We start from the raw sequence: 23,507 nt of genomic DNA, 5'->3' as shown, positions 1-23,507 counted from the left end.
CATGCCGGCGGCATTTCCTTGTTGTATCGCAATGCTGATAAGTTGTGCGAGGAAGCTGCTATTCATATAAATAGCCTTACCCAAGAAGCAAAATTAATAAAGATAATATCCATCGACTTCGAAAGAAACCGTATTTAAACTTCATGCACATCGAGTTTTCCCATCGGCACTACTTTATCCATCCTATTTCGCATAACTTCTTCAAAACTTTTATCCTCTTTCGCGCTTTGGGAATTCTCTAACATTCTTACTAAGTACTACGTTGCAGTATTTTAATAAAATACTCTAAAAGTCGATTTAAATAGTATTTTATACAATCGTGATATAATAAAGAGCTTTCCAGTCGAGTACCGTGTTTAGGCAACGAAGCTTGCTGAGTAACCTAAGTAAGGTACGAGATTGAAAAGTTTGATTATATCACTATTGTATACAATACTTTTTCTACGAGTTATCTAAAATGATACTTTCTAAGTATAAAACCTAAATAATTAATGAAAATTGATAAGTATTTCAGTAGACAGTAATGCAGTACAATAGACATTAACGCGCGACTATTTAGTCCTGCCCCGCGCCTGTTTAGTCTTTTCTATGGCGCGGCGGCACGTGATACATTTTTTCAAATTTGAGTTGGGAGTCCATACATCAAAAGTACGCAATTATAGTTTCGTGTACGAAATCTTTATTCAACCATTATAGTCGACGAGTAGAAAAAATAAGTTTTTTATAGAAATAATAAACGATGACGTAACATAATTTTATGCTCACCCCACTCGTAATGCATATATTATTTAACCTACGCAATGGCACCCTTTATGAGTTGCATTAGTAGTTTTATCTACACACATATCATAAATCCTCTAAATACCTATAATGCTTTAAATTACCGTGAATAACGGCCGGCATAAAGATAAACTGCTTTTCACAGTATATTCGTCACGTGCGAAAATGTTAACGATATAGGTAAAGTAGATATCGTTTTAAAAAGGAAATTTTCACCACACTTGCTCGAAAAAGTACTTATTTCATGCAGGTGTACTGAAGGACATTGGCCTATTTTGTTCCTGCGGGAGTTATGGATTGTGAAAAAAAAAAGCTATAACTCCCTAGGGATTTATAGGTTTTTTTAAATTATGTCACTTTTTCATACAAACCAAGTAGCATAAATGAGTTTTACTTTTAAAATACTGACGTTTATAATTTAATATTTTTGTTTAAGTTTAAAATTAAATAATTCGGTTAATTTAACAACCGTCTAAAATATTTTTACATAATTATTAATCGTGGCTGAATGCCGAATAGGTCTGTGCCCTCGATGCTAACCTATCAAGAAATTACAAAATGGCGGACGAATGTTTGAATGTCACCGTATTTAGGAATTATTTCGTTTAAAATATCGTTTTTTCTTCGCAAGTGTGATGAAAAACATTGTGTGTAACTCCGGGGGAAAGAATATTGCAAACTCGGGTCTTTAATTCCCTCGTATCCAAAATTTCACTTACCCCCCTCGTTGCACAATGTACTATTAAATATCGAACCTCTCTGAAAAACAAAGGAATGTGACCTCATTTACAGTAAGTATCAGTCGAGATGGCATTGTATTTGGAATTAAATTTCAATTTTATTGTAAACAGTGTGATTAGATGCCGGAATGGCGGTCGTAGCATATAAGCAGGTTCCTTAACATGTTATAAAAAAAAAAAAAAAAAAAAAAAATCTTTTATTTCGTGTAACAAGAGACACATATCTTCTTAAACTAACTAAAGCTAACTAAAAATCTAAATTTCTAAATTTTAAAAATCTTAATTTACCTATTAAAGGGCTTCACCATTTGACAATACTAGTGGGAGAGTGTAATCTTCCACAGTGTGATAAATATACACAATCCACCCTCTCGGCTATCATCTTCAGAATGATGTTGGGACTGCTCCGCACCCGACGCATCAGGGATGCGGTGCGCCCGCGCATTACCGTGTGAAAGCAATTTACGCGCGCCGCAGCGAACATACCTGACGCGCTACAGAAACGGGGCAGTCCCATCAACACCCTGAATGCGTTATTGTATTGTACACGGAGGGCCCCATAAGCCCGTTGCGTATACTGCGCCCACAGGCAGCAGGTATAGAGGGAAGTGCAGAAAGCTCTGAATAATGTTGCTTTCACCTCTATAGAGCATCCTGCAAACCTTCGAGCGATCATATTCGCCCGGACCGACAGGGCCCTTCGCTCTCTCTCCAAGTCCATATCGTCTCTGAGATCGACCGCAACTATATGCCCCAAGTACTTAAAGGAATCAACTCTTTCCAAAAGAGCGTCATTAAGGTATATAGATGGAAGCTCGATTGTATTTTTGCGGTCAGTCTCAAAAACCATATACTGACTCTTGCTCCCATTATATTTGAGGCCGTGGTCAGTTGCATACGCTTCACAAATTTTCAGCATTCGCCTGATCCCACACACTGACGCGCTCAACAACACCATATCGTCTGCATAACTCAAGTTGTTGACACATACCCCATCTATATGACATCCGACATGCGTATTGCTGAGCGTCTCAATTAACCCGTTAATATATAGGTTGAACAGTGTCGGTGAGCTCAAACCCCCCTGTCTCACTCCACACTCCAACCTATATTCGTCAGACATTGCGTTTGCCCATCGAACACTGTTGACCTGGCTCCCATACCAATACTTAAGGATATTTACAGTTTCTGGTGGAAGACCTGTGTCCTCAAGTTTTTTCCACAGTATTTTGTAGGAAACCAGGTCAAAAGCCTTGGACAAGTCCAAAAAACAAGCAATAACAGGTGTCCTCCTGGTAGTATAGTACTTCACAGTGTGCTTAAGACTCAGTATTGCCGCTTCCGTGGATAATCCTGGCCGGAAACCAAATTGGTTATCATGCAGCTCTACACGTTCACTCAACTGTGAATTAAGCACACTGTCAAGTATTTTTGCAATAATTGTCGCTAACGATATTGGCCGATAGTTATTCCTGTCTGCTAAATCCCCAGTTTTGTTTTTAACTACAGGAATAACAATCGTCCGCATTAGGTCATCAGGAAGGTATGAGTGGCGAATACACAGAGTGTAAAACATGGCTAACAACCTTGATATGTGGGGCCCGGCATGCTGCAGGTGCTCGATGGAGAGACCATCGTGACCCGGGGACTTACCTTTGTGCATAGACTTGATAGCCTTATCTATGCTTCTGGCAGTAATTCTAGGTCCTACGTCCTCACTACAGGTATCTCCATCGAATCCCTCCGGCATCGTAGGACCTAAGGGAGACTTGACTACAAAATGGTCCCTAAATAAATTAGCAACCGTTTTAGGGTCACTCACACCATCGACTCCACTGGGTAGGCCAGTCAAGGGTTTTAATTTGTTTGTGGACTTCCAAAAGGATTTAAAATGTTTTTTCGAGTGGTGTGAGCTTATGATATCAAGTTTGATTTGCTTTTGATGATCTTGACACCATTTTAACCGTGATTTAAAGATCTTACGAGTTTCACACATCTTTCTGTATAAAATACCGTTTGTGGGTTTCCCAAACACAATCCACTCATTAAACCATTGTCTGGCAACCATGTGAGCTTCTTTAACATGCCTATTCCAGCCTACAATACGTTGCTTAGCTTTACACTGTTTTTCCTCCCTACCAACAGTCGCAGCCGTTCTTAGAGAAAAAACAATGTCGTTATATAACGCGTTCAACACATGTCTATGACTAGGCTCCCGGCAACACTTATCCCCACACTGCCGTAAGTCAGATGGGAACTCAATTAAACGTAGTCTTTTATGACACTCTTTATTATACAAGTCAATTTGTTCCATCGTTCTTTCCCCCCATATTACATTTTTATTGCCTTTGTTTATTTCGCTAGTTATTTTAGGTACTATAATGTCCAAATCACATTCTAAAACTATAGGGAGGTGGTCCGACCAGGTAACACAATGCTTGACATATACTTTGCGCACAGATGGTACCGCAGCCTGTGTCAACACGAAATGATCAAGCCAACGTCTGCACAGATGTGCGTCACTGATAAATGTATACGTATCTGAGTTTATCCCTAGATTATTAACGTCTACACAACACCATTTTTGCTCGTTGCAATAGTTAATCATTTCATTGTAAAACCGTTCATTGGGGTGGGCGTTAAAGTCCCCCATTAAAAATACCGATTCTATGCCGTGCTCTTCTATTATTGCACTTACCGCGCCCAAACAGTCTGTGAACTCGGCTAAGTTTTCACTGCAGTCGGTGGGCATATACACACTTACCACAATAAGGTGACGATTATCGTTAGTCATTATCTTTACCGCACACAAACGCATATTACTGCACTGCACTACGGAAACACTTTGAAACGCCGTACGTCGCCACAGAAGACCCACACCTCCGTGGGGCCGCCCGCGCAGCATGCCCGCCGCTGTGTCCACTGCCGAGGTGCCCGTGGAGCAGAAGTTGTAGTCAAAAGTATCGAGATAGGCTATATCATCAGGCATAAGCCAAGTTTCCTGCACAGCAACCAAGTCTGAGTTCTGACACAGCTCTCTAACAGTATCCACAGAGCGCTTCACACCTTTACAGTTAAAACTAGAAAATCTATATAACATAATTATTAATTCATTGCTACCTCTTCTGGCTAAGCCATAGTAGGTTTATTGTTTGCCTTGCCGTACTCGGAATGTGTTCCAATCGAGTGTTTGTACTTAAAATGCACGAACCTTCTGAAAACAATACCTTTCGGCCAGATATTTTCATCCAAAAACATTGACAGTGTACTCGGATATACATAAAACTTGTACGCTTTATGGCCCTTATCTATCTTAATGTCAATCCGTTCGAGTGTGACTTTTTGTTGCGTTTTAGAGAAAATATACTCCTCTATGTCCTTATCCTGGGCGTCTTTGTGAATGTTTGAAATAAACATAGGCACTTTACGTTCCGCAGCTTTAAATTTCGAATCCAACTCGTTTGCCATTCCAAATTGACCTATATAGCGATACTTCGATTTCTTTTTCCTATATGTTACAGTTTCAAAACCGTCATCGTCAACATTTAAATTCATACTTCGCCTATTTTGATCCGTCCGTTCCATAGCGTACTGCTTATCAACACAGCTAGTTTTTATGCCATTTGTTATTGTAGCGGTTTCAAGTTCACGCAGCTGATCGGCCGCATGACTCATCTCGCTCGCTGCGCCCGTGCCGGCCGGCCCAGGAGCCGCGGTAGATTTTTCGCTCGCTTCTTGTTGTGGGGTAGATCGTTCATTCGGTCGTGCTACGGATCTATATTGAAGTTTTTCCTCACTCTGAATAGGAGACGTATTATAATCCTTTATTATTTGTTCGCTCGCAGTCGTTTCATTCATATGAGAAGTGTGAGACAATCCGACAGGGCCGCTATTCATACACCAGGCTCCGCGCCTATTGTTTACCTTACATATGCACAAGCGCGCCGGCGGCGAAATAGTATTTATTTCTAAAAATTCACTTTTTAGAACGTCAAGATCACTTTGTGTTACGTAGTTCGCTTTAACCGTCTCAAGCTCGGCTTGAAGTCGTACCATATCCTTTAGTAGTTTAGTGCAATCCAAATGGTCAAAGGTGACCGGCGGCAATTTTTCTAATGCCCTTGCCACAAATATAGGCATCAGGTCCGGCTCTGTAGTCTTCATTAATTGTACAATGTCGTTTATGTCCCGTTGACCTTTGCCATCGCCTTTTCGCTGCACTTGTCGCTTATTTGTAGGCAGCGATTCGAAAAGTAACGATTTCGACGTTTGAATTTCGCCACTAGTAAACGCCGATGTGCACAGCCTTACAAGCGTTTCCTCGCCCATCACTGAGAGTTTATTTTGAATGTAACATAACAATTCATTGATAACTACTCGACACGAATTACACTGCACCGTATTCGACATATTCCACGACACTCGTATCTGCGCCGCGCACAAGAGAAACCGTGCGTCACTAGCGAGCGCGCACACGAGACTGAATTACGTTATATATTATTAAGTTATACGTAGAAAGCTTGACGTGTGTCATAGTATGTCATTTGTATATTGACACACCAAGGGATTATTCGGCTAATGTTAATACTTAAAAAAAAAGATGTTTAATTATGTTTTTGAGAGTTGTAGTCCTCTGCTCTGGAACTCTGGAGTGCCGTAGGTCAACACATGCGATCGAGTCCACAAACATCTTCAACTACACGACCTTATTATCGGTGTCTAACTTGATCTGTACTCCTAGTGTAAATTTATTGGACAGCGAAACGTAGAAGTACGCGTTTCCGTTAAGTCTCGTTTTGTATGGGATTTTGAGTTTCCAAAACGTCCCGCTTGGCGCGCTGTTTGTAAATCCCATACAAAATAAGACTTAACGCAAACGCGTTCTGGTTCTGGTAGGTCTGGTCTTGACGTGACCTGGTCCTGGCAGAATATCAGTGCTTTTGTTTTGCTGCGACGCATACGGCATTTTTTATACAACATGTCTCTACCCTCTGGACATAAATGAATAGAACGTGTCGATTAGGGTATTTCTAACCTATGTACAAAGTCTTATTCCAAACGCCACAGTATCAACGGAGAAATTCATGATTTAATACCTCGGAACAGCCTGTATGTAGATACACGGTACATATGTCATATCACTAGTTTCACTTTAATATTATCGTCTTTGTAAACGACTAATACAGTATGCTCCCATTTATTGATGATTTATTTCAATTAATTTAACTAAAAAAAAAATATATTCATATTTTTTTATGTATATCTAATCAAATAATTTACCATATTAGAACATTCCTGAGAAGGAACTCTACTCGGGTTCTCGATCAATGTCCAGAGAGTAGAGACACGTTGTATGTATAAAACGGTATTTCAATACATTTTTTCTTTCTACTTTTATTTTGTAAAAATCTGTTTGATTTATATTATCTTTTTTTGCCATTTTTTTTTCTATTTTTTGTGTGTATTGTGGCAAACAAATAAATGGATTATCTATCTCTATCTAAAAGACGTGTAAGTATATTTTCGGAACGTTGGCTTGCTTGTGAACTCAACTGGTTTACTATTGGTTTAATATCGACCAATATTTTAGCTATTGGAACAACGCCACTGCACCTGCCTGCCCCCGAGTCGTTAACGTCACGTGTCCGTGATGCATAAATAACTATGGCTACTTACATTTACGATGATATAGCACCCTCGGTGGATTTGTGTTGGAATTTACCTGGAAATAATGACAGCCGTTAACATTATTGCACAGTTTATGCAAATTAAAATGTGTAATACATATCTACATCTTAATAAAAATACAAGAATAATATTTGCAAAATTATGTTTTTTTTTTTAAACTAATACAAAACTACTCAAACTCGATATTGAAAGGTATACAATACTTTTCTACGAGTCATAAAAAATACAACTGTAATATAAAACTTAAATAAGTAATGGAAATTGATTAGTATCTCAGGAGACAAAAAAAGAGTACAAAAGACATAAACGCGCGAGCCCCCATCCGTCCGTCCTCCGTTCTATGAGAGCGCGGCGGCACGTGATTAGTATTTTTTCTATATAGTTGAATACAGCGTATCGAAACGAATATTATAGTTGAGTTTGATGCCCATGAAAAGTACGCAATTATAGTTCGGTATACGAAATCTTAATACAACCATTACAGCCGACGAGTAGAAAATTTATATTTTAGATAACTTAATTTATGAACAAAAAGCTTCAAAATATTCTCAGGACGCCATCGCCATTTTGAAGCTCAATTGGAAATCCGACCTTATTCTCTATTCCATGAAAAAACATACAATGAAAGTCGTAACTAACGCTGAAATATTGTTTCAGATTTATACGCGCGAGTACGGCAATATTTTACTGAATATTATAGAAGTTGCAATAATCTTAGAATTTACTATCAACTTACTTGGAAACATATAGTCGATAGTTTAGTGTTTCTGTTCGTACAATTGCTTGAAAAATGAAGTGTTTTGTTTGAAAACGGATAAACATTTTTCATGTATTTGAAAAAAATTGTACAAGTAATAAATGTGATAGGTATTACAAGCTTTTAATGTGTGTATGTATTATCAGGACAAATCTTGCAAGCTAAATAAAAACTCAAGGATATATTCAAGAAAACATAAGGAATTTAATCAAAATCAAGCATTAATAAAATAATGACAAATTCATATCCGCAACGCAGGCTTCGTCAGGAGGGTAAAACCAGAAATCAGCAACAGGCGTCGTCATTGCATACAAACAATAAATCTATCCGCAACAGGCTTCGTCATTGTTAATACAAAGTAATTTCATTGAAAAAGGACCACCCCGAATTGCATCCGATCCAAAAGTTGCCATTACGCTAGCAGCGTTTCCACGCTTTATAAATTCCCTGCACCAGATACGACCCGGAGCGTGGATCACGAATGTTTGAATGTCACCGTATTTAGGAATTATTTCGTTTAAAATTTCGTTTTTTCTTCGCAAATCGCAAAAAAGTCGGCGACCAAGTTCTTTTGCAAAAGCCTTAGACCCTTCTTCTTCTTTCCGTGCCTCTTCCCATTATTTGGGGTCGGCCCTCCTCGTTCTCAAGCGCCAGGTCGGTCGATCCTGGGTTGTCTCTTTGTTCAACTGGGTCTGGTTCAAATCTTGATGGAACACCGCGTAGCAGGTGGGCAACCTCTGCTTCTCTTATTGTCCGGTAAGCTAAATTAGACCCAATTACCATTAGGTATGCGCTAATGACGACTAACTAACACGATTCCAATATCATTCTACAAATAATATCGGTTTAATGTCAGTACATCGATTGATCTGGAACTCTGCGATAACACAACGCTGCGCAACCTAATTGATGGCTCGTTTCGAACTTTAGATACGTCAAAAATTTTGAAATTTGGATTAGAATATGTCAGTGTTAAAAGTGACGTTTTTGTTTGAAGTACAATTAAAAAATTCGATAAATATAACATTACTGCACAATTTCGATAATTATTATGAAAAAAACACTCGTGCTAAATAATTAGGCCTATGAGTTATGAGCCTAAAAGCGGTACAACAAGTTCAACGTTACGAGCAGATGTGTTGAAAAAAAAATCAAAGTATTAAAAAATTGACAATCTCTCGTATCCCTTAAATCTTTATTAAAAGAAGATAAAATAAAGTAAAAAACGTGTTGGTTCAGCCCGCATGGCTGCGGCGGATTAATCTGGCGAACATTCTGCTTTGTACAGGTTTTAATGTAAGAATTTATTATTAAGTCGTGGAATGCTCGCTATACATAACAAATGAGTTGAAATTGTAATTCTACAAGCTATATATATATATATGATGTTGAAATTTTGAATAAAGTTGTGTACTACTGTGCACTAAGCGATAGACGGAATACTATTTTTGCCTTGACTATATGACTTAAGCCACTTTTTACTGCGTCATATTGATGATCATTTTACTCGTAACAAACTTTTGCCTATGTGTATCACACTTAAAGGAAATAATTTTGATGATAACACGTTTTGCTATAGATAAATGATTGTAGTTAGACATTCTGCAAAGACGTATAAGTTCAGACATTCTGCAAAGACGTATAAGTAACAAAAATATTCCTAAAAATTCTTTGTCAACTTATCCCTGGGCCACCGTAGAGGCTTGATAAGAAGTTTTATTGTGAAAATAACTGTTATTAAACTGGTATAGCATTTTTTGTAGGATACTACTAACTGCACGAGGCCATGCGCTTGGCTAGTAACAGAACCTTATGGAGGAACTCGGTTGTCAACAGAAGGAAATGATGTCATGATCCTCACTATTGAGGGACTAACTGAAGAAGAGAAGAACTTCGGGGAACATTTAAGGAAAATGAATGGCGTAGTTTATTGTCGTAATACGGACAAACAATAACACTTAAACCCACAAAACAATTGAAAATTGTGACATATGAAAGACATTTAGAATATCATCTTCTGAGATAGTATCTCCTTGCGTTTGAAACACCAATCAATATGTAAGCAGGCCCTAAGGCAAGTTTATACGCTCGTAAGGGCGTTATTAGATAAATAATAAATCATTGGTTATCTCCAAAATAGAGTTAATTAGAATACCAGTTTCTTTGAGAAAGTTACTTAATTTAAGCTCAGAAATGCAAACTTAATATAATCAGACTTAAAAACAAACGCCATGTATATGTTCAACTGCATTAAGGCCTCGGGGAACCCGATTCAGATTTAACTATTTGTTATGGTTTTGATCTTATTTTGATATGATAGCTGCATGTGAAATGAAGTAAAAGTCCTGTGTCAGATGCGCGCCAATCACCAGGACGATTGTCAAGGAAGTATCCAAACCATAATAAATTGTCAAACTTAGGCCCTCAGCACACGGCGCGTAAGCGTAAGAGACGCGTAAGCGTATCGTAATACGCGCGTAGAACGAGAGCACTCCGAGCACGTACAACTTCAAACAAGTCCGCACACGAAGCGTCATCGTAGCGTAGCGTATGAGATTTCTGTCGTCATTACAACAGGCGTAGCGTATACACGCGTAAAAAACAAAACTTATGACAAAAAAATAATCTTCATCTGACAAGTAAGATTGTAGTCCGCCGAAAACTTCTGATGCCAATGACTGATGAATTTCAACTAATGGGATTTCACACGTAAAACGTGTACATGCAGGCTTTGGAGCAACTACCGCCTGGCCATAAAGAACCTTGGCCAATTTGGAAGTCCTTAAACAGGCTCAGGTCCCAAGTTGGTCGCTGTAAGCAAAATATGGCCAAATGGGGATTGCTCCGTAGCTCCTCGACTCAATGTACCTGCGACACAGCAACGCAAACCATGGCACATCTACTGGCGTGCCCCACATGCCCGCATCAATTCACTGCTCGGAGCTGGATCTGAGGGACGCGACAGCCAGGGCTGTCAACACCGCTGCCTATTGGGCTTCCATCGTATATAAAAAAAAGGAACCTCGACACGAAAAGAAGAAGAAGACACGTAAAACGATTAGGCTTACGCGACGCTTGGTGCGCAGAAATCTACGCGTCTCGTACCTATTGAAATTTTCCATGATTTTATTATTTAATTGCTTTATATTGCATGCCTTTCATAGGGTAGAACATTAGGACTTTTTATTCTAAACCACCAATTGTATCAAAATACTCGTAACGTTTTTACGCTTAAGCTCCGTGTGCTGAGGGCCTTAATTAGAATCGAGCTCATTGAGTATATAAGCTGCATTTTTTTTTTTATTAGGACTAGGATTAGCAAGAACTGGTTTCACTTTATTTACTGCAGCTGCTTTTCATCTGCCTAACTAGCGTACAAAATTAGCCTAGCTGCAGTTTATAGCCCCTGCATTTATGACTAATCTCACGCCATGCCGGTGCATTGGAGGCGTGCACTAATTGGGGAAATTGCGTTCATAGCTATTTTAGGGGTCCTACTAATTTGAGTCTACTTTTCTCATAAAATCAATTGAAAGTAGAGGCATTTCAACTTCCTCTCGCAGACGCTTCGGCTGTAGAATAAGCTACCTGCCCAGGTTTACCGAAAGTCTTTTTCAAAAAAAGGAGTGTACATGTAAGTCCTCTGGAGTTGCAGGCGTTCATAGGCTACGGTGACTGCTTACCATCAGGCGGGCCATATGTTTGTTTGCCACCATTATTTTTCTGTCACTCAGCGCCATGGTAATGGAGAAAAAGAAGAGGCAGGAGGACCTGAGTCACTCTAAAACCCTGGTTTTTTAAACGCACTTTCATCTAGGTAACTTCACTGCGTATGGAGCTGATCTAATGACGCATTCGGGATGTAATGTATCGAAGGAACTTCTCGGCGGTGAAGCACAATTTTATCATGTAAAAAATATATAATAATTTTTGTGGTAATGAACCATCTATATAATAAACCTTTTGGGCCCTTTTATGTCCTTAAACTTCGTCCAAAAGAGAGGTATGGGCACTGTGAATGTCATCTCACTTTATGTGGTAGGGTCGTACAGCAATGTTATTCCAAATCTAGAGCAGAGCCCAACTGGGGAAGTATCTCCAACTACAGAAAACCGCAGCCAAATAACACTAGAGCCTACGCAGTGTTGTGTTCCTGCCGGGGAGTAAGGTTGCCAGTGCTCAAAGAGGATGCGGAGTGTTAGGTTCAGCAACGCGCATGTAACATCTCTGCATTTGCAGGCGTCCATAGGCTACGGAGACTGCTTACCATCAGGCGGGCCGTATGCCCTTGTAGGTACATATACACATTTCACATTTACACTTACACATTTTCCTATACCTATATTATATTTATACATTTCCTAAACTTATATACACACCTACGTCAATATCGATAAACCGTATCGACTATCGATACTATCGACCTCACCTCCGCCCTAGAGAAAACTGGTCTTGTAGCTAGGCCCGGCGTTCGCGCAGCAGAGGTCAGTTGACAGTCATTGCCATGATACGACGCGGAACGCATGTCTCTTTTGCTGCGACCTTAATGTTTTGCTTTTCGCTTCCCGCTTGTTTACGTTACCTATTTCTATCTTCTGAACTGTTCTACTTCTACTTTAAAACTGTGCCTGTGTGTTCTACCCTTCTGTGCCTTCTGTATTGCTTGTGTATGGATTTTCCGTGTACTTTAATGAAGTATACCACTTGAACTGTAAGTCTGCATTATTATTTACGAGATCCCAGTGGATAGTACATAACCCTGACCATACAACTATACTGGTGACCCCAAATATGAGCCAAGATAGGGAATTTAAAGATGCACGCGGTACGAGTGAGGCATCCGGAAATAGTGCGGGGACAGGGTCGACAGAGTTGATAGAATCGACAAATGTTTTTAAGGTTGGAGTGAAAGTGCCGCCGTTCTGGGCAGAAGAACCGGAGATATGGTTCGCCCAAGTAGAGGGTCAATTTCAAAATTCTGGTATTACCAGTGACGTCACAAAATTCAATTATGTGATCTCCCACCTCGACAACCAGTATGCTCGCGAGGTGAAGGACCTTATTATCAACCCTCCCGCGTCGCAGAGATACGACAAGCTTAAAACCGAGCTGATCAAGAGACTGGGCATTTCCAATGAGAGGAAGACCAAGCAGTTGCTGATGCATGAGGAGCTCGGTGACCGCAAACCTTCGCATTTCTTCCGGCACCTGAAGGACCTGGCAGGACCTGCAGTACCAGATGATTTTATCAGGTCTATTTGGATGACCCGCCTTCCTCACGGTGTGCAGATGGTGCTCGCGGGCCAGCCATCTTCGGCTTCGCATGAAGACGCCTGCGACCTAGCTGATCGTGTCAACGACTTGGCCAGTTCTACTCCGAAAGTGGCCGCTGTGGGTAGCGGAGCTGCGAGTTCAGTTCCCAGCGATATTGCCAGAGAAATCGCAGAGCTAAGGAAACAGTTCCAGCAGTTCCAGGCATCCGCATTGGGCAGGAGTAGCAGATCCAGGGCGCGCGCACCTCCAGGCAAGTGTAACGCATCCAGGCAACGATCCCAGTCGAACTATTGCAAATATCCTCTCTGCTGGTACCACGGGAAGTTTGGAGACCAGGCCAGCAAGTGCGTTCGACCATGCGACTTCAAGCCGGCGGAAAACGAAAGGGGCAGTCGATAATGGCGACTGACGATTGCCCATCGACATCTACTGGTCGCCTGTTCGTCACCGACCGCACTTCAAAGACGCAGTTTTTAGTCGATACTGGAAGCGACCTCTGCGTCTATCCACGGTCGGCGCTGTGTGATCGTCGTTCTAGGACTGGGTATAATCTGAGCGCTGCAAATGGTTCTAATATTGCTACCTACGGCTATTTAACTTTAGATTTAGATTTTGGCTTGCGCAGATCTTTTGTATGGCGTTTTGTAGTGGCTGATGTTACCAAGCCAATCATTGGTGTAGATTTTCTTAATCATTATAATCTGCTAGTAGATTGTCCCAATAAGCGCTTGATTGACATGTTAACTTTAATAGCTGCCATCGGCACCACAGCCAATTGTAAAGACGTATTTTCCGTTAAAGTCGTAACTGGCGAGTCCCGGTATCACAAAATTCTTGACGAATTTCCCGAAATTACTCGACCAGCTGGCAAACAAAACACTAACATACCCCATAACACAGTCCACCATATACGCACCACACCAGGTCCCCCAGTTTCCTTACCACCCCGTCGTTTAGCTCCTGACAAGCTGAAAATCGCCCAGGAAGAGTTCCGGATTATGCTGGCTTGTGGTACAGCCAGGCCGTCGGAGAGCTCTTGGTCGTCACCCCTCCACCTGGCCCCGAAGAAGGGCAACGGATGGCGGCCCTGCGGAGATTATCGCAGCCTAAATGCTCGCACCGTGCCTGACAGGTACCCGATTAAGCACATCCATGATTTTTCGTATGATATAGCTGGTTGTAAAATCTTTAGTACACTAGACTTGGAAAAAGCTTACAATCAGATACCTGTCAGTCCCGACGATATCGCGAAAACCGCCATCACGACCCCCTTCGGGTTATTCGAGTTCCCGTTTATGACGTTTGGCCTACGCAATGCGGGTCAAACGTTTCAACGGTTCGTCGACGAGCTTACCAGGGGCCTCGATTTTGTATACGCTTATCTAGACGACTTCCTAATATATTCTAGGAGCGAGGCAGAGCACGAGGAACATCTGCGCGTAATCTTTGCTAGGCTGAAGCAGTACGGCATGCTGGTAAATACCTCAAAGTGCGTCTTAGGAGCTCAAGAGGTAACATTTCTAGGGTACCTGATTTCAGCCACCGGATGTAAACCCCTCGAGTCGAAGGTTCAGGCAGTCATGGACTTCCCACCACCAACTAACATCAAGCAGCTACGGGCCTTCTTGGGCATGATCAACTTTTATAGGAGGTTTCTTCCTCGAGCAGCCGAGATACAAGCCCCGCTGCACGCACTGCTGACAGGTTCGGTGAAGGGATCGCAAGCAGTCAACCTTACTGGAGATACGTTGAAAGCATTTCAAGCCTGTAAGGAGAGCTTGTCGAATGCAGCGATGCTGGCGCACCCTGATTGCACTGCAAATCTAGCGGTGGTCACGGATGCTTCCGACAAGGCTCTTGGTGCGGTACTACAACAATTTAAAAATGGCGCTTGGGAACCGCTAGCCTTCTTTTCCAGAAAGCTCAGCCCCTCTCAGGCCAAATACTCGCCCTACGACAGAGAGCTATTGGCCATATACGAGGCGGTAAAATATTTCAGGCACATGCTCGAGGCTCGTCACTTCACTGTGTACACTGACCACAAGCCAATCAGTTTCGCCTTCCATGAAAGGAAGAGTAACTGTTCGCCTAGGCAGTATAGACACCTTGACTTCATATCTCAATTCACGACAGACATCCGCCACATAAGTGGCAAAGACAACGTAGTCGCGGATGCGTTGTCGCGAATTGAGGAACTAGAAGCACCTGTAAGCCTCGAGACAATAGCCCAACACCAAGCCTCCGACCCCGAACTTCAACAGCTCCTGAGCAGTGGTTCATCACTGCATCTGCAGAAACTTTATGTTCCTGGAAGCCAATCCCCTTTGTACTGCGACGTCGGTACACTGGCTACCAGGCCTTACGTACCTAAGTTTCTACGGAAGAAGGTCTTTGATAGCCTCCATTCCCTAAGCCATCCTGGTTGTAGCGCTTCGGCGAAGCTAGTTTCCGAGCGTTTTGTCTGGCCAGGTGTTAAAAAAGATTGCAGGGAGTGGGCGCGTTCCTGCTTGCCGTGCCAGCGAGCTAAAGTCAACCGTCATGTGACTTCCTCGCTGGGCACTTTTAACTTACCGCGCGCCCGCTTCAAACAGATCCATATAGACCTGGTCGGGCCTCTCCCGCTTTCCCAGGGCTATCGGTATTGCCTCACAGCAGTAGACCGGTTTACTCGCTGGCCAGAGGCAGTGCCGATAGAAGATATCACGGCAGAAACCGTTGCAAAAGCACTGCTGTCCTCCTGGATTGCTCGGTTCGGCTGTCCTACAAGCATTACAACTGACCGTGGCCGTCAATTTGAATCGGCCCTATTTCAATGCTTAGCTAGGATGGCCGGATTCGAGCATAAAAGGACGACAGCATACCATGCTGCTTGCAACGGTATGGTGGAACGGTTCCACCGTCAGCTGAAAGCGGCTATCGTCTGTCATGCAAATGACAGATGGACTGAGTCGTTGCCGTGGGTCCTGTTGGGAATACGTACATCCTTCAAAGAAGACCTGCAAGGATCTTCGGCTGAACTGGTTTATGGAGAGCCATTGAGACTCCCCGGTGAGTTCTGGGAGCCGAGCGCTGGTACAACTTCGGATGTATCCGACTTTTCCGCCAGACTCAAAGGCTACATGGAGAAGCTACGACCTGTTCCTGCTTCACGACATTGTAAGCCCAAGGTATTTGTACACAAGGAACTGGAAACCTGTAGTCATGTCTTCCTTCGCGATGACACTATTAGAGGTTCCCTCACTCCAGCTTACTCCGGCCCACATAAAGTACTCGTCAGAGAAGACAAAATTTTTAAAATTCTTCTCAATAACAAGGAAGTGACAGTGTCCATTGACCGGCTCAAGCCAGCTTTTATGCTTGACAATGTCAAGGACACTACCGCTCCTGTGACAGAAACACCTCAGGTACCTGAAACTAAAAGAACTCGTTCAGGCCGTACAATACAATTTCCTGATTATTATCGTCCCTGAGGGACTCTGGTGGGGGGTGGTGTAGGTACATATACACATTTCACATTTACACTTACACATTTTCCTATACCTATATTATATTTATACATTTCCTAAACTTATATACACACCTACGTCAATATCGATAAACCGTATCGACTATCGATACTATCGACCTCACCTCCGCCCTAGAGAAAACTGGTCTTGTAGCTAGGCCCGGCGTTCGCGCAGCAGAGGTCAGTTGACAGTCATTGCCATGATACGACGCGGAACGCATGTCTCTTTTGCTGCGACCTTAATGTTTTGCTTTTCGCTTCCCGCTTGTTTACGTTACCTATTTCTATCTTCTGAACTGTTCTACTTCTACTTTAAAACTGTGCCTGTGTGTTCTACCCTTCTGTGCCTTCTGTATTGCTTGTGTATGGATTTTCCGTGTACTTTAATGAAGTATACCACTTGAACTGTAAGTCTGCATTATTATTTACGAGATCCCAGTGGATAGTACATAACCCTGACCATACAACTATACCCTTATTATATCTATATAGTATATTGCCACCGACGTAGTATAAAAACATTGCGGTACAATGCTGCAGATTGCAGATGCAGCATGACTGCAGCATGTTTGTGGAATGGTGCGTTACAATAATGCTGCCGATTGCATTACTGGGGAATTAAATCAATTAAACGAGTATAATTATGTTACTTTTCCTATTTTTTTAAAATGTTTTTGACAATATTTTATGATGTTTTGATATTTAGCGAGTATTTTGAACCTTTTGTAGTTGCTTAATGTAAATTTACAATTATAAAACAAAAACATGAGATATTAAAGAAAACAACCTTGTTTCCATACTTTTGGCCTAAGGTGTACATCTCATACAAAAAACTCCACTCTCATTCGAAAAACAAGACAACGAATATAATTCTGACCCTACAGAATATGACGCATTGAATATGAACGTCTTGATAAAAAATACGTTTTATAACACAAACGATTTCTAGGCTAGCATCAATACAAAAACCTCATATCCAGTCATATCACCATAATCTTCAAATGAAGATGTCGTTCCCACACCCTACATTGAAGCCATTTCGAAGCATAAGTTCGTCACAACGCAGGAAATCTTGTTTCCCCAGAATTGCTTTATTCATTCCCTATTTTCCCGCTTCCGCCGACGGTGGAATTCCGGTGATTTATGATGTTACTCAATCATTTCACATCAGGGTCCGATTTGAGTCGGCTGAGTGACAGGTGTAATGTGGCTGCGATATGACTACAAAGTATTAAGAAATCATTGACAGCTGAGCAAGAGGCGTCCAACAAAGGGCCATGTTTCGTAGTGTGACCTGTAAAGTATGCAATAGCGGAATTTATTAAGTGGGTGAAGTCAACAGTCACAATCTCTTAACAAAAAAAGTTGTACTAGGATTATGTCTTTCCCATCACGGAACAATGGTGTTCCGGACCTTTGGAAGGCGTGCGCGGAGCCGAAGCCAACACGTAGAGGCCCTTTTGACACTTTAATGAAATGTAAGGGGTACACCTTGCGGATGTTGCCCTTGCCCGCGTCATGGGACGCACGCAGAGGCAGCACCCGCCAGGGTGTAAGGACTATTTGAGAATTGATGGAATCTAAAATGGACTGGGTTATTGGGTGAAAGCGATGGACTAAATACTGGGCTATGGGATAAAAAACCGGACGCCTGCCTAATAAAACGGTATTCAATTTTATTTCCGGCAGACGGTGACTCGCCCCCACAAGATGGGCCTCCACAAAAAGCGACATCTAGGATGGCTCAAGGGCAACACCGGTGTGAGCGGCTCAGGGGTGTCGAGAAGTGTGCGCCGCTTTCTACCCAGTGGCTGCGAGCAGCCACTGTGCCAACTCGCGTCTTATGCAATTTTTCACTTCCACCCCTGGAGCTTATAGCTCTAACGACTCCACTCTGGGCGGCCGGCTAAGGCAAGCCAGAGGCAGAGAATCTAGGATTATTATTATTATATTAGGATTATTAAGGCTTGCTCTCTTAGCTGCCTTGACTGCTGATATTTTTTTATTAAGGTTTTCCCACAGGTATAATATTATATTAAATAAGATTTTATTTAAAATATGTCAATAAAAAGTAATTGATTGAGTATTCATCCAATAACAGGCAGACCCAATATACATAGCTAAATAATCTCATATTAACTTACATATAAAAACCACGACGTACACTACTTACACGACTTATTTGACGACCGGTTTGGCCTAGTGGGTAGTGACCCTGCCTACGAAGCTGATGGTACGGTTCAAATCCTGGTAAGGACATGTATTTGTGTGATGAGCATGGATATTTGTTTAAGTATTTATAAATATTTATATATTATATATATCGTTGTCTACTTAGACAACGATATTAATAAAGCTTTATTGAGCTTACTGTGGGACTTAGTCAATTTGTGTAATAATGTCCTATAATATTTATTTTTTATTTTATTTATTTTTATATGAATAAGCTTTTAGCAATAAAATCATTTTTGGTGCAAGCTTTTGTTGCTGACTGTACTTTTCTTTCCACAGGCAAATAATACTCGTCGAGACAATTCTAACAACCCTAAGCACAATTATTCGTTTACGGTGTTTTATCACAAAGTTCTCATGACCACCTCCTGTCTCTATCATCAGATCAGCTCCATGTAATAATAGTATTCAATTCAATTCAATTATTTATTTGATTCGAATCCATAATAGATCCATAATTGTTAGTAGTTACAACAAATCTTAAAATTAATTAAGGTTAGTAACATACAAAATAATAATAATAAATCTAATCCGCAGGGCAGCTTGTGGCGAGCTGTTGGGGAGTAACGACCCCACGGACCCGAGTACTCCCGAGAGTCGGTCAGGGTCTCCGTCTCTGACGTGTCTTCGTCGGTCGGAGTAGACTCCAAGGGGACCCGCAGGACTCTCAGCTCTGGCTTGCCTTCATTGGCCGTCCAGAGAGGAGTCGTTAGAGCTAAATGCTCCAGGGGTGGAAGTGAAAACTTGCATAAGACGCGAGTTGGCACAGTTGCTGTTATCAGCCACTGGGTAGAAAGCGGCGTACACCTCTCGACACCCCTGAGCCGCTCACACCGGTGTTGCTCCTGGTCGTCTTCACGACGGCATTTTCAGGGGCCCATCTAGTGGGCGGCGAGTCACCGCCTGCCTCGATAACTAGTGAAAACATTGTTTTGGCAGGTGTCCGGACCTCTTTGCAATAACCCAGTCTCATTGTCCTCCCAAACTTCAATCCATAGACCGTTATACTGTTCACTTTTACTACAATAGCCCCAATGCCTGCTGCGACCGGTTCATGGGTGTATATTGTTGGGCCTGTGAACGGATTGCAGCAGGCGTTCTACATGACATTAAAGCTCTCCAAGGGGCCTCTACGTGTTGGATCTATATCCCCACGCAAGCCTATCAAAAGACCGGGATTTATAGGCCCGTGAAATCCAAGGAGATATAATAATCTAATAATATATCTACAAAAAAAAAAATTGTATTGCATTGTCATCCGATTTACATTTGTACCCAAATTTTCAGCTTCATCGGAAACCGGGAAGTCGGCCAAATTTAACTTTCAAGATTTGACTCGTACTTACATAGGTACATTGCAAGTTAAATATATATATATATATATATATATAAACATATATAAATAAAACACTTGTAAAAAGCATCGTAAGTCAAAAAGTATTTACGAACAGCAGCAGAAATCCAAAAGTATAGTCAATCTTGGCTAATAATAGCCCAAAGCGGCCAATACCAGTTGATTGACCAATTGATGCCAGAGCCCTGTGCCCAGTGTACCCAGCACGGGGCCATGTATGTACAGTAAGCTGCAGAAATAACTGACCGTCTCTGCAAACAAGTTTATATGCAGTTGGGGTCAGTTATATGGAAGGCCACATCACATCTTAATTTCACTTTTCAAAATAAATATTATTTTCACAAAATCTAACATATTGCTATTTTTCTGCAGGCATCCATTCGAAAATTCGTGAAATTAGACTTTATATCATGTAAACAATATTGTATCATTATCACAAGTTATAAATATATATACACTTACGTCCCCCTGCACGTGGCAAGACACATCAATTGATGTATGTTATACCTATAAATATTGAATATCTTATTTGAAAATACTCAAAAGCAAATCTTGGTTTTTGCTTTTGGGAGCTGTTGTGAAAAATCGGGAAAATTAATTATTTTATAAATGTAGGGTAAACCGTCTATTACTGGCTACCCTCCTATTACTGGCCACCTTATACTAAAATGGCTAAAATAATAATTTATTTATTTATTTACACAATTCAAGTAAACTAAATAACTATCGTTCTGATGATTAACTTAAATTGTGTGATTATTAAAAAGAATCCCTTTTAGTATAGGGTGGCCAGTAATTGGAGGGTGGCCAGGAATACACGGTTTACCCTACTCTGGTTTGATCGAATTGTAGTATATACCTGTTTATTGTAAATTTTTGAGGTATTACCAAAAAAAATGTGCAAATGTATCTGAAAAAATAAAAATAAATACTAGTGTGATTTACGGTTGAGTTTCCTCAACATCTGAGTAAAATAGCATACAAATAATATAAAGTGAAGCTAAGTAAAAGTAATAGCTTGAGTTTGGTTCTCGACACCGACGTAGTCGACGCTTGTCTACTACGTCGTATTTTTATATGTAAAATATCTGCGGTGGCTATAAATTTAGACGGCACGATGCACGATACCGCACCGGGTGTTTGTGGTGAAGGAATACATACAAAGTGGGTTCGAATAAACAGATTTTTACAACGAATTCTTGACAGAATTCAGACTAGATTTTGAAAAATAAATTAGAGGTATCACGGGTAAGTTCAATTTTATTCCCTGTTTTTGTATATTTGTGACATTCCGAGGGTAAAGATACCTTATGGCGCTATTATTATCGACGATTCAATACTAATTAAGGCTGTCAATACCTAAAACGCGCACACTGTCTATTTGTGTCGGAATAAATGAGATAGCACTGTCGCATGTTACTGAGGGCGGGTTTTTTTTTTCGATTTTTTGTGTAATATTGCTCGTTAGCGGCTTATGTAAGATGCGCTAGCGGGTGGAGAGCATAGGTGTCAGATGGCTTATGGTGCGGCGGAATGGCAATGGGATGGCCACAGTATCGGTTTTTCGTCCGCACATCAAAGGTAGTGGGCCAGCGATAGTGCATACGCATCTACACGTGGCCCATTCCATAGTGTGTGCTCTCAACCATCGCATGGTCATCTTGCTAGTCCAGCGCTGAGCCATCGTGTAGAGGAGCCATAACCACCGCATGGCCATGTCGCTGCTTCAGCGCTGGGCCATGATCTAGAGGAGCCATAATGAATATTAACATAGATTTTTATTGTTTTAGTAAATCAAATAGGTTTTCTTAAAAAAACTGCTTAACAAACATCAATTTCAAGGACATTGGGTGTTAAAAGCCCCTTAATGCGGTGCTACACGACGTAAGCAACAGCCAAAAGGTATCTTTACCTGTCGAACGTCACAACCGTTTTCCGAATGTAGGCAGTATCTTATTTCGCAATAAAACCGAGCAATAAACTTGTTTTAGTAGACAATATTATTGACTAATAACGGCTGCCTTTATAGTTTTCGCGAACTAGTTGTGCTTGTTTTTGTTATAGATAATAAATATAATGTACATATTATTGGAACTGAGTGGTTCTACGTTAACTGGAGAAAATGATGGTTTTATGTAAATATAATTCCTACTGCAAATATTATACAGGGCGTCCCAAGACTATGGGACATCAAGGGAAAGCACCTTAAATATCGTAGATAGGATATTTTGCTGAAAGAAGACTACGTTATTTTTAAAAGTCAGTAATTCTGCATTTAAAGATATTTTAAGAATTACTTGCTTCATCTGGGAATCGAACCGACTTAATAATTGTCTTGAAATTTGACTCAAACATTTTACGTTGTTCCTGTCTTTTAAAATACTATGTTACTTAAGAAGAATTATTATTTTTTGCCCATTCTTTCGATTGGCATCATAAAAATAGGGGTAATTTTTTTTCACATTTAAATTGGTTCGATTCCCAGTCGAAGCAAGTATAATTCTTAGAGTCTTTAAATGCAGAATTTCTGACTTTTAAAAATATCATAAAGTCTTCTTTCAGCAAAATATCCTATCTACGATATTTAAGGTACTTTCCCTTGCTGTCCCATAGTCTTGGGACGCCCCGTATAATGATACCTAGTACTAGATGAGCGGTAAAATGCGCGCTGTGTGCAGCTTTTGAGACGAAAGTTTTATACGTATTCCTCATTTTACTGTCTGGATATTAACATTAATTAAAATATTTTGACATAATTGTGAATATCGACCACCGCTATGCCCCTACGTTAGATTTTTTCCGAATTTGTAATTAAGAGTCAGGAGAATTTAGAAAATTTGTATGACGTTTCGCTCCTAATTTTTACAATAATCTAAAAAAGTCAAATGTAGGGTCATAGCTATTGTTTTAAAGCTAGTGTATAAAATTCAATGTAACACTTTTATAGCAAGGGCAATATCCATGAATATAATCACACGGAAACTCAACTATATTTGTAAGGGGAGACTCCAACCAAACTTATCGTTTATTTTCGGTTGTATATGTAGGCCATAGCAGCATAATTTTAGTATTTAGTCTGCGTTTCTACCAAAGCCGTGCGAGGTAGCTGAGCGGTGCGAGGATGCGTAGGGAGTACGTGGAACGATGTGAATGTTCTCACCAGAGATTTGCGAGCTG

The 23,507-nt window shown here is 41.0% G+C and overlaps 3 protein-coding genes across 3 annotated transcripts in view; all 3 read right to left on the bottom strand.

The window, feature by feature from the left end:
• The window catches only part of LOC133526223 (potassium voltage-gated channel protein Shaw), a 177,412-nt gene that overhangs the window by 100,717 nt on the left and 53,188 nt on the right, over positions 1 to 23,507 (bottom strand). The window lies entirely within an intron of this gene.
• On the bottom strand, positions 1,822 to 4,620 carry LOC133526321 (uncharacterized). Its single transcript, XM_061862878.1, has one exon. The coding sequence runs from the start codon at positions 4,618 to 4,620 to the stop codon at positions 1,822 to 1,824; it is 2,799 nt and encodes a 932-aa protein (XP_061718862.1).
• On the bottom strand, positions 4,650 to 5,930 carry LOC133526433 (uncharacterized). The gene has a single exon (XM_061863062.1). The coding sequence runs from the start codon at positions 5,928 to 5,930 to the stop codon at positions 4,650 to 4,652; it is 1,281 nt and encodes a 426-aa protein (XP_061719046.1).

The sequence above is a fragment of the Cydia pomonella genome, chromosome 16 (genome assembly GCF_033807575.1).
Source record: "Cydia pomonella isolate Wapato2018A chromosome 16, ilCydPomo1, whole genome shotgun sequence".
Taxonomy (NCBI): domain Eukaryota; kingdom Metazoa; phylum Arthropoda; class Insecta; order Lepidoptera; family Tortricidae; genus Cydia; species Cydia pomonella.
This window is presented reverse-complemented; position numbering and strand designations above follow the sequence as displayed.